Source organism: Staurois parvus, unplaced genomic scaffold (genome assembly GCF_062004578.1).
Source record: "Staurois parvus isolate SC_StPar_1 unplaced genomic scaffold, SC_StPar_1.0 ptg000445l, whole genome shotgun sequence".
In the NCBI taxonomy this organism is placed as follows: Eukaryota; Metazoa; Chordata; class Amphibia; order Anura; family Ranidae; genus Staurois; species Staurois parvus.
In genome coordinates, this window is record NW_028318241.1 from 6,846,058 (window position 1) to 6,858,416 (window position 12,359).

The following is a 12,359-nucleotide window of genomic DNA, read 5'->3' on the forward strand; positions in this document are numbered from 1 at the left end:
GTAAAATATACAAGTAAGTTAATTTTAGGGCACAATAAAGCAATAAATTCCCTTCTTTTTTTGTAAAATATAAAAGATGAGGTTGCATAGAGTAAATAGATATCCAACTTGTCAAACCTTAAATTTGTACACGCTTGTGAAATGGCAATGAACTTCAGTACCCTATATTTTCTATAGGTCGACACATTTATAGCTCCTTCTAGGTCACCAGTTTATCTTTACGGAGAAGGTCTGGTGCTAGAATTATTGCTCTCATCCTGACGTGCGCGCGATATGTAACGTGTATCACAATCGATGGTTTCATGCGTAGGAGCTCCAGCATGTGCTTTTACATTTGTATGTGCGTATATGTGGGGGTGGGGGCCTCAATATTTTTTGGGGGGATGGTATGTGCTTGGGTGTAACTTTCATTTTTTTTTTTTTTTTTTTCTCACATAGGAGAGAATGATTTTTGTGATGTGATGATTTTTGGTGACAGGTTCTCTTTGAGACATCCAAGGTCTCCCCTCTGTCTCCACAATCTCTCAATGGGGACCCGTAAGTGACATCATAACGTCACTTCGGGGTCAGCACAAGAAGGGGAGCAGACTTGTCCGCTCTTCTCACTCCCCTCTAGGCAATAGCGAGCCAGGCCCGCACATGGACAAGTGAAGCCCGGGAGACCTCACGCCAGGGGCACGGAGAGCCTGGCACTATGTGGAAACAAACGGCAGCAGCAGGGCTAAAGGCAGAAAGAAACTACCTGCCCGATGCCCAGAACTACATGTCCCGGCCATCGGGCGATAGGAATCCAGCATCCCTGATTTGGGGTGTTATGAACAATGCACTGACACCCGCTTTAGATCGCAAGGGCAGTGCATTTTGAACGCAGTGTGGGAAACGTGCACGGATCATTGTTTTGCCGCAATGTGTTCTAATGTGAACCAGAGATTAGGCTACTTATTTTTCAAAAGCTGACAGTTCTTTTCAGTTGAGTCCAATAAGATTTGAAGATTAGGGCTCATTTACACTTGCAGTTGGGGGTGCAGTAAAACGCAGTGGTTGAGCTGTATTTTTGCTTTGCTCCCCATTAAGCTGGGAAGGCAGAAGCTGGGGTTGTACTCATGCCGCAGTCACAATGCTTTGCTTCACGAATTGGGCCTTGTTCAGACTTGCTCAAAATACTGACTCTTAACAAACGCACCGATAATGCTTGAGTTACTCGTTGAGTTTGATGTGCGTTTTAACGCTCTTTAACACACGTCAGATGCGCATAGGGCATTTGGAGAGCATTTTAACGGTGCTTTAAAAATGCACCCAGGATGCCGATTATTATTATTATTATTATATATTTTTTATTTTTTTTTGGCTGTAGTGAACAAGGCCTAACACACTGCAAACGTGGCGGTGCATTTATGGTGCGTTACCATAGACTTGAATGGAAGGAGGTGAGATACGTCAACTCCTTCCAAATTCCACATGAAGCTTCAATTTTGAAGCAATGCAATGCTAATGCTTCATGTTTTGGTAATGTGAACAGTACTGTGTGCTGCCCATATTCTCAATTGCATAAGAGTTTGAGGAGCATTAAACAGGGCCTTATACCCCCTGTGGCGCTGAGCTGGCACTTTCGCACACTGAACACAACCCATTCAAATGAATATGGCTGTTGTGCAACCGGCACACAATGCACGTGACTGTGGCATGGTAATCCAACATTTAGGGGGTTAAAACAGGCAATGAGTAGGCGATACAACTCCTCCTCACTGCCTGTCAAAATGCTGTCCGAAGAGCGGTCTGAATTGTAAACGAGATCTTAGTCATGTGGTTACGAATGAGATTACAAACCTGCATTCAGTCTGATCACTTTTGGACAAGTACACCAAAACACCTTCCATACTGTATTCTTTTGATAGATGACCAATCTGGGGACTGCCTGCCTGGAAATGTCATTCTTGCAGTTCCAAATTTTCAGTAGTCTCAGGTTGCTGAAAAACTTAAATGTAAAATAAAAGTACTTTTATTTTAAATAAAAAATAAGTTTACTTTTTTTTAAAAAATAAAATAAATAGTTTTTAAACTTTTATTTTACAACAAAAGTCGATAACCGTTGATTTATGGCCATCACTGGTGGGCACAGGTGAAAAGTGGGATCTGTTGAGATTGGTCTTTGTCTTTCTCTTGGTCTCACCCTAGTCTTCTGGCTTTTTTAGGTGACTTTTCTAGGTATCTCAATAAAGTAGAAGGTTTCTCTCCAGCTGTCATTTAGGAAGTGTAGAGGAAATACTATTAAAATCAGCTTTCTTCTTTTAGACCTGATGGGAAAAGGGAATTTTTTTTTCTTCCATTTTTGGCCTCGCCGCTTGTTTTTGTAGCTCTTCCAGCCAAGTGCTAAATATTTCTGATTTATTTTGAAAGCTGTAATCAACGCCAACAACCAGGTGTGTGTATCGTAACTTTTCTAGATCTTTTTTTTTTATTCCTGGATGTTGTTTACTTCCGTAGTTTATTTTATTTAGAGGTAGAGGAACATGTATAGTGATTCTAGTGACTGGCATCGTCTGTTCTGGTTCAGCAAATGTATATATTGTATGTAGTACAAGTCTACGTTGTCCAAGTCAAACCAGGACTTTTGAGTTTATATAATAAAAGAACAAGTGTTAAGGAGTAGAAACTACCGGTACATTTATTTTACAACTAACTCCCCTGCTACATTTATACACCTGTCCCAGAGTCTGGCTGCTTTCACACTGAAGTTTTTCAAGCGTTTTTGCATTTAAAGCACCTGAAAAGCTAACTGCTTCCCTATGTATATGAATGTATATCTATGTATGTTTTCACATGAGGTACTGTGATTGCGGTACGGTGTAAAAACTCCTGCTTGCAGCATCTGTGGGGCATGTTTGGGAAGTTAAAACACCCCAAAAATGCCTCTTCCCCTTGAAATCAATGGAAACCGCCTGAAAAGCACCTCAAAACGCCTCTGAGAAGCGTTTTTGGTGCAGTTTTTAAGTCTCGTATCCTTTTAAAAACCACCCAGAAAGCACTATAAATACGCCTAATGCGTTTTTGTGGCAGATCAGTGTGAAAGTAGTCTTTAACTAATGCTTGGAAAGCTGCGGCATAGAATGATTTGTCGGTACTCCTGAACCATCCTAGGACATTCATGAATGGTTGTGTTCCCACAGAAAAATGTGTCTCTTGTCCAATTTCAGGACAGGTTGTGCATCGATTATCCGGGACCGTGCGTTCCATGTACTTTATGTTCAGAGGAATGTCTGCTGTGGGCTGGGAACCACCATGGCCGGGATCATCACTAATAGACATACGGCTATCTTTGAAACGTTTACACCATTGAAATGCCTTACAGTGGCTGAGATTGAAGTCTTCTGTAGATATCTGCAACTTTTACACCTTCGTTCACAAGAAAATGTATCCCCACACGCTGTTCCATGCACATGCTACTGTTGTCTACCATCTTGATTAGCGGTCTCTGGACTAGCCCACGATTTGTTCCCCACCAATCCGTAACAGGACACACTTGCCACTTACTACGGCGTTTAGTACCACTACGCTAGCATCCCTTTTTATAACTGTAAAACTAAAAGTCCCGGTTTAGCTTGTACACCCCTCATAGGTATGTATCTGTTCAGTAATATCCAACTTTCAACAATTCTACAGGCCAGCTCTGGGCGACATGTCTGATAAACTCGAGATCCTCTTTCTATATACTCCATTCTTTGGCAACATTTTGCAAGGTAGGTAACCCCCCCTCAATTACTCAACTTGGGACTGGCATGCAGAATGTGATAACCTGTGCATTAGCCAATTTTGGACATGTACTAGGGCCAATTTATAAAGGAGCCAATTGACCTACCAGCTTGTCTTTTGTGGGAGGAAACTTGAGAAGGAGAAAATTCACGTGAACACAGGGATATTATTTTTTTAAAGCCTTTTTTTTTTTAGCATAGTAAATATTCCATACAGTGAATGTATTAAATATAACAAAGGACAAAGCATGTAGAAAAATGATTGCTTAAGAAGGTGCTTTCACACTGCTGTGTTAGAATTGCGCATTAAAAACGCAAATGTGTTTTTTGATGCGTTTTTTTGGTGTGTTTCCAGTATGTTTTCTGGTTGGGATGCACCTGTAAAACATGGACATGCGACTCAAACAATGCACAACCACAGTGTGTTTTCGAAGTGTTTCCCATTCATTTCAATGAGTGCTGGGTTTTTGGTGCAGTTTCGAAAAGTGCACCAAAGATGCAGCATGCAGGACTTTTCAAAACATACTGCATCTGCAGCGGTGTGAAGAGTGTTAAAGGATTTAAAGGGAAATTTTTTTATTTTTGCAATTTTCGTAAGTGTGAAAGGGCAGTAACTGCAGAAGAGAACTATGAGGTCATGGATTTATTGATGTTGTCTGCCAGGGGTGCCTGGTCATAAATTTTTTTTTTTTGGCAGATTAGACATGTGAAATATATGCATTTCAACCTTGTATTTAGTGGTTAGATGGAGTTCAGCTTTAGGATTATTTGAAACTGTTCTAGAATGAAGTTCCTCTGATTTATTCCTAAACATAACTGATAGTTAAAGCTTCATGTAATATTTATTACATTCTTACATTGATCCCGTATGGACCAATGTAAGAATGTATACCTCATACCTGAGGGCTTCTGGGGACGCAAGCAATCAGCATAGTATTCAGTGCTACAACAGTAATAGTCCCAATCTTCTGGTCCTGTGCCAGGCAGCTTCCATTCTGCACATTGATCATATTGGGTTGCTTGCTCGGTGCTACCACCATTTACAGAGTGCCTTGTAATTTTTATAAATGAATATAAAGCATTTTCTGATTTGGAGGAGGTGTGGTTGCGGGATAGTGATGGCACAATTTCCACTTCATCCAATTTAGAGAACTAATTTTTTTCATTGAAAAAATACAAGGGGCTCTGAGAATGGCAGCAGTGCCAAGCGTGTTCCCTTGTAATCGGTGTGCAGTGGGGAACTACATGGCACAGGACCTGGAAGATTGTGGCTGTCACTATAGCAGCACCGACTGCTACTTTGATTGTCCACTTTCACAATGGTCCATCAGGTATGAGATCTGTATACTTACACTGGTCCAGCTTGGCACAATGTAACTATGCATTACAGATCATACTGGAGTTCAGCTTTAAGAGCTTTAACATGCTCCAACTTCAAACACAACTGTTTTGCTTTTATTTTGGAAGTTGGTTAGGTTCACAATCGGGAACACGCAGCAAAATCATGTGGTTTCCCGACATGCACTGCCCTTTAGCAGACACGTAGCAGTTCCCATGAATCTGCAAATGTGTGTTTTGCACACACCAAACTGCATGGTGCTGTTTTTTGGAAAAGAATAAGACTTTTTTTTTTTCTGCATTTTTTACACGTAAGGAAGTCCAGTGATAGGAATGAGCTGCCACAGCCCAACAACACATGGGAACGCACCCGTGCTTGGTTGTTCCTATAGGGGCAAATAAGCTTTTTTTTTTTTTTTTTTTTTTTTTTTCTTTTTTGTGGTCAGTGACCTCATTAGAAACATTTTTCCTAAAGCCGGTCATAGATGTATCAAATCTTAGCAGGGACCAGCCAAGATTTGCTCCATCAATGGGCAGGCTGATTTTACCCAAGTTAATCCATCGTGTGACGTGGGTACAACCAGCCTGATGGCTACAGCCACTAGCAATATTCACGGTGTTGTCCTGGCAGGGACAGCTCCATGGGAGGCTTTCCTCCAACACCACTGATAGTGTTGATGGGGGAATCAAGTGATTTTCGATTCATATATAGCTTGCCTTACTTTCTGTGGAGAAAAGAAATGATAGGAAACTTCTCCAGTGGAGACAATGCAGGAAAATGGGGAAGGATAGAATGCCTGGACAGCCATTATTACGATCTGTGTCTTTCTTTCCCTGTGACAACCTCATATTAAATTGAGGGGGAAGTCTCTCCAACGGGGTTACAGACAGTAATGAAAACTGGAAATAAGTATTAACATTTCCCAACTGTAAGCAAATTTTAAACATTACGTTTTGCATGTAATTGGGCTTTAAAATCTAAAAAACACTCTAAAAATGTGACTGTATCTAATTGGGTGGTCATATTCACATGACATTGTGAACCTTTGTTCCCCATTTTTGATTAGGTGTGATTTTTATATTTTCTCCCTGGGCTTAATCTGACCTTTTTAAGTTGAGATGTTTGTAATTGTTGGTTCAGTGTGTGAAAAGTCTCCGCTGCTACACCCTTCTGTGAGAGAGGCAGGATGGATTCCGGAGGGAGCTAATAATAGGATGGGCGTGTGACCTTCTCCTCTCAAGGCGTGTGACTATTAATTAAAGTCTGCCATTGACATTTGTCAGACCATCACATGATCCCCAATGAGAACCCTTGGACTCTCTGGTGCCATGTCGATTATTATTTGCAAATATTGCTAGCTCATTAATCATGCATGTGTTGGTAAGAAATGGAGCTTTAAAGTCCTCACGTTCACAAGTGTTTGAAAGAAAAGTAGCTCTTGTTGCCTATGGTGACCATCAAGCTTCATCTTTGATTCATTCTACATGAAATATTAAAAAGATGATTTGTTGGGTTGGGTTGAGGGGAGGACTGGGCTAGGGGCAGGGGGACAATTGCATGTTATAGTTACCAGCTTCCCGCTCATGCCTTTGATCCAAGCAAAGGATGGCCTACCAGCACAGACAGAAAAGATGGGAAAACGTGTTGAATAAACCAATCGTATCACAGTAATTGGTTAGCATGGTAAAAGGTGGATGTTTCTAAAAGACATCCTTTTGCTTGGATCAAAGGCATGAGCAGGAATCTGGTCTTTTAGAAACATCCACCTTTTACCATGCTAACCAATTACCGTGATACGATTGCACACTATGGTACTTTAGCTCACAAAAATGTGTCCCTACCATAACAGGGGCAGTTGGTTGTGTTTGCCCCCCAGGCGTAAAGTCAACCATAGACTAAGCAGTTTACTTTCCTGCAACCACAGTTAGCGGGAAAGAAAATCGCTCAACTCCCCCATCAACACAGTGTTAGTGGGGGAATCCCTCCTGTGGAGCCATTGTGTTCATCTTCTGGGTGGTCCCCGCGGGGGGGGACCCCGGTATTTATTGCTAGTAGCTATATTAGCTGCTAGCAGTAATTGCATATAAAATCAGACAGGCTGGTTGTACCCAGGTTGATCGATCAATCAACTTAGGTACATTCAGCCTGCCCATAAATTTTTCAAATCTTGGCTGGTTCAGAAGGGACACAGAGTATGTCTACAGCCAGCTTAAGGTTCCCAGTCCTCTCCTGGTTTGGATAAGTGGATTGTAAGCCTGTCCATTACAATGATCATTCCTCTGTAATCTTATTGTGAATTGTTTTTAGCCCTGGTCCTTGGGGAATGCAAAGTGGGCTTGGCTTCTGATTTATGAAGGAAAAGTACAGCTGCAATGCCCATAGCAAACTTTCTAAAGGAGAGCTTGGCAAAGGCAGTCTATATATTTATTTCTGTATTCAGGCTTCATGAGTTTTACATCTCTGGCATTTAATATTTGTGTGGCATCTGGCCATGACATGGGAATGTATGAAGTGTGGTACAATTACATTGTGAAAATCAAACAAATATACAAGTAACTAGTGCTGATTAATTGCACATGGGTGTATAGCAGGGGTCTCTAGACAAGGGGCCAATTACTGTACTTCAGACATTAGGGGGGCCGGACTGTGGGCCCCTGGGAGTAGAAAATGCCCCAACATCATTGGGAATAAGCCATGCTTCTGACTTAGTGGTCAGTGGCAGTAAAAAAACAAACCAAAAAAAAATGGCACCCCTGGTCAATGGAAGTGGGAATAGTGCCCCATCATTTGTTTTTGGAAGAATACTGCCCCATGAGTGGTGTCATTAGAAGGGACAGTGCCCCATCCATGGTGTCATTGGGAGGAATAGTGCTCCATCACTGGTATCAATGGAAGGAGCAGTGCCCCATTGTTGGTGTCAGTGAGAGGAATGGTGTCCCAAGGGCAGACAAAGGACCACAGTTTGGAGACCACTGGTGTACAGGAAACGCATCTTAAAGCTGAATTGTAGCTTAAGCATCTATCCTTCTTCTTTTTTTTTTTTTTTTTTTTTTTTTTTTCTGAATGCTTCTGAAAGCAATGGGTCATGATGGTGTGGTTTCCAGGCTTGTGACTTCCATGTGCATGAGCCCTTAATGGCTCCAGCCTCTAATAAAGAGAATATTGTAGCTTCACAGTCCTTAGATGTGGGGCCTTTTGTTTTGAATTTATTTTCACCTAGTGATCCTGCCAGTAACATACTTCCAGTCCTAGGGTGACTCTTTTATGCTCATTCACTGTACAGTATCTATGGAGAAACAGTGGTGTCACTCTAGGACAGCTATTAGTTAGGTTGTTCCTAGCTGTGTCTGTGGACTACAGACCCCCACTATTTCTCCATACGTGAATGTGTATTGTAGTTCATAGAGGGGGCTGGGAACAATGTGAAAGAAAAACAGCCAGCAGAGGAAGAGAACACAGCTTCAGGGAAAAGCATGGCTCAGTGTACAATTAAAAGAACATTGCTGGAAACCAAAAACCTTTTTATTATATATTTTTATTATATTGTTGACTGCTGGAGATGCACTGATGCCCTTCCTTTTTTTTTTTTTTTTTTTTTAATCGGCGAGTACAAATACCGATACTATGAGGTGTGATTTGCGTCAATACAAAATGTATTGATGCAAATTGCATAGCAAAGAATAGCATGTGACTTGAATTTGCAAGCATAGTATACATCCCCGAACACCCACTATCCGCTGAGGGAAACCTCCCTGCACTGCTCCTGTGTGAACTCCGAACTATGATGAGCCTGGGTTCACACAGGAGCAGTGGGGAAACCGCATGCGATTTTGGACAGAAATCGCATTCCTGATCAAAGCGCATGCTCTTTGCAGTGCAGTTTGTATCGATGCAGATCGCACTGCAAAGTAACGGTTTCCAGTATCGGGAGCATTTTCACCAGTACTCCTGAAAATACTCGGTATAGTTGCATCCCTAATGGAAACTATATATATATATATATATATATATATATATATATATATATATATATATATAAACCTATTCTACTTTTTTTTATTTAACTTCTCTGAGAAGCTTGGCATTTACATTCTTTCATAATTTTTTTTCACGTCTAGAGAGTAATTAGTTTCCCTAAGTCTGATACAGGATGCCATATGTTCTGGCCTGCCTGGCTACGCTGAGCTCTGTCTGGGCTGGGTTTGGCTTGGCTGGCTAGACTTGGATGGCCCTGTCAGAGCAGTATACATTTTTGCTACAGTTAGTAAAAGGGGGTCAGGAATAAGTAATACAGAGTTCTGGAGTCAGTAGTATGCAACACTGAGTGCAGGGGTCAGAAGTAATGCAGAGTGCAGGGGTCAGAAGTAATGCAGAGTGCAGGGGTCAGGAGTAATGCAGAGTGCAGGGGTCAGGAGTAATGCAGAGTGCAGGGGTCAGGAGTAATGCAGAGTGCAGGGGTCAGGAGTAATGCAGAGTGCAGGGGTCAGGAGTAAGTAATGCAGAGTGCAGGGGTCAGAAGTAATGCAGAGTGCAGGGGTCAGGAGTAATGCAGAGTGCAGGGGTCAGGAGTAATGCAGAGTGCAGGGGTCAGGAGTAAGTAATGCAGAGTGCAGGGGTCAGGAGTAAGTAATGCAGAGTGCAGGGGTCAGGAGTAAGTAATGCAGAGTGCAGGGGTCAGGAGTAAGTAATGCAGAGTGCAGGGGTCAGGAGTAAGTAATGCAGAGTGCAGGGGTCAGGAGTAAGTAATGCAGAGTGCAGGGGTCAGGAGTAAGTAATGCAGAGTGCAGGGGTCAGGAGTAAGTAATGCAGAGTACATGGGTCAGGAGAGTTTTTTTTAGAACAGTGATGCTCTTTACTCACCACTGGCCATGAGTGATTAGAAATATTGTGTACCAAATATCCTTAGAAATTATCGGTCACTAAGCGTCCCACTGATTGAAAACAAGTCTTTTCCAGGGAGTTCATCTGGACTAACCTGCTGCTCTCAAGTCACTGGCATCTAGTGGCTGCAGGAGGTGATGCTGGGTGAGTTCTGTGGGTAGGCAGAACTGTCCAGTGGGACTGAGCAGCCGGAGGGCACATCAGCATCTGCAACAATTGACTGGGGTTTCCGACTCCTGGTCTAAACTTTTTTGCCATACTTTTACTAAAGTACAAGAACTTTGTAATGCTTGCAAGTACCTGTGTTATGCCTGGTACACATGATGAGAAAATTGGCCAAAAAAAGATAAAATGCATTTGGAGTGATCATCTGATAATCTTTTCATTAGTACACAGCTTTTGAGAGCCAATCACAACCGTTCATGTGAAAATATCCGAACGGACAAGCATGAAAATTTTTCTCTTGTAACAGAACGGAGGTTTTCACATAATTAGTATAGTATTTGTATGAAAAGAAATCAAGTGACAGACCGCGCATGCTCAGAAATGAAAATGTACAATACGACACATCACTTCTGAAATTGGATTCTGTCTTACAAGCATTTTTGCAAATTTAGTAACATTGATTTTTTTTTTTTTTTTAGCATGCAAAAAAAAAAAAAACACAAAAAACGGACGATCATTCGTCCAATATTCTCATTGTGTGTATGAGGCTTTTGCCCTAAATCTGATCCCCATGGCCCAGGTTTTAGACTTGGTTCACATATGTGCGGGTGGTGCCGCTGTGGATCTGCACAAAAATCTATGCAGCCGCACCACCCACACAGAAGAATGCAGACCTGCGGGCGGGTGCCATTAATTCTAATGGCACGCCGCCCACACTGGAAATCACAAGCACACTGGGAACTGAGGTTCCCATGCGGGCTGCGATTTCCAAAGAAGTGCAGGAACTTCTTCCCTGCGTGTCCTGGGGCACGGGATTCCATTCAAATAAATGGGCTCTTGTGCCAGCGCAAAACGTGGCCCGCACAGCCACATATATATTATATTGTACAGCGCTGAGCAAACTGTTGGCGCTATATAAATCCTGTATAATAATAATATATGTGAACCGGGGCTTAGAAAGGGCCTGAACTTCTGTCCCAGTTGTAATGAGGCCTATGAGTATAAATGTTTTCCGCCAGGTTCACTTTAATGACTATGGTTTGCATTCATTACCTTTTGTAAATCTGAGAAATAATTCATGCATGTGCTACTTATTTGTTCACTGTAATCCTTCCTCTTGCTGCCTTACAAATCCGTCTGGGATGGTCACTCTGTCATAGACGTGAAGCATGCTCCACAATACGGCCTTCTATTATTCTAATGTTTCCTGTTTTTGCTTCCCACTTTCTCTGCTTCTTTCCTGGCTAATCCTCTCTCATCACCTCAATGTTTCATTGTGTTTGTGCCATTGCCCCTTGCCAGTATTAACACATATCTCTCTTCCTTTTGCTAGCCGGATTGCCTTTTGCAATTCTCAATTTGAAGCATAGCTCTTTCCAGCGTGGATTTTTCTGTAACGACGATTCCATCCGCTACCCGTACAAAGAAGACACAATTTCTTATCAGTTGTTAGCGGCCATAGTGATACCGCTCAGTATTATTATTGTAAGTGCTTAACCATTCTTTCTTTCTTCATCTCAGGGGCCCTTTGACTGGTGTCTGCTTTCTTTTCAGTGGACTTTTGTTGCAAATCTACAGAATGACCGTATTCTGGAAAGGCCCTTGATGTAAACAGTTGGGCTACTTTCACCCTGAGGAGTTTTTGAAGCGTTTTTGTGTTAAAAAAAGCGCTTGAAAAGCTCAAGAAAAATGCTTCCCTATGTATGTGAATGTATATCTATGTATGATTTCACACTGAGGCGTTGCACTTGTGGTATAAAAGCTCCTGCTTGCAGCATCTTTGGGGCATGTTTGGCAAGTTAAAAAAAAAAAAAAAACACCCTAAAAACGCCTCTTCATATTGAAAGCAATGGAAAAGCGTCTATAAAACACCTGAAAAGCACCTCAAAAATGCCTCTGAGAAGTGTTTTTGGTGCAGTTTTTAAGTTACGTGTCCTCCTAACAAAAAAAAAAAAAAATTTAAAAAACGCTTAGCATGGCAAAAGCGTGGTAAAAACGTCTATGCGTTTTTTGCTGTGTTGTTGCGGCAGATCAGTGTGAAAGTAGCCTTAATTTAAAGACCAAAAGTGTATTTATGATTTTATTTTTTTCCTTTAGGGTCAGTAAGGTCTACTTCAGTTTTAAGTTGCATCAAAACAAAAGGTGTACAAAGTATCAGTTTGTGGGTTTTTTTTTTTGGGGGGGGGGGGGGTTTGGAAAGCAGACCCAACCTAAATATAAAAGCA

The 12,359-nt window shown here is 41.8% G+C and overlaps 1 protein-coding gene across 2 annotated transcripts in view; it reads left to right on the forward strand.

The window, feature by feature from the left end:
* PLPP1 (phospholipid phosphatase 1) overlaps window positions 1-12,359 on the forward strand; it is a 138,045-nt gene that overhangs the window by 56,443 nt on the left and 69,243 nt on the right. The window contains exon 2 of one of the 2 annotated variants that reach the window (XM_089688081.1): window positions 11,468-11,619. The exons of the other annotated variant lie outside the window; for it this stretch is intronic. Coding sequence (XP_089544207.1) covers window positions 11,468-11,619 — 152 coding nt within the window. The remainder of the gene's footprint in view (window positions 1-11,467; window positions 11,620-12,359) is intronic. 2 annotated transcript variants of the gene reach the window in all.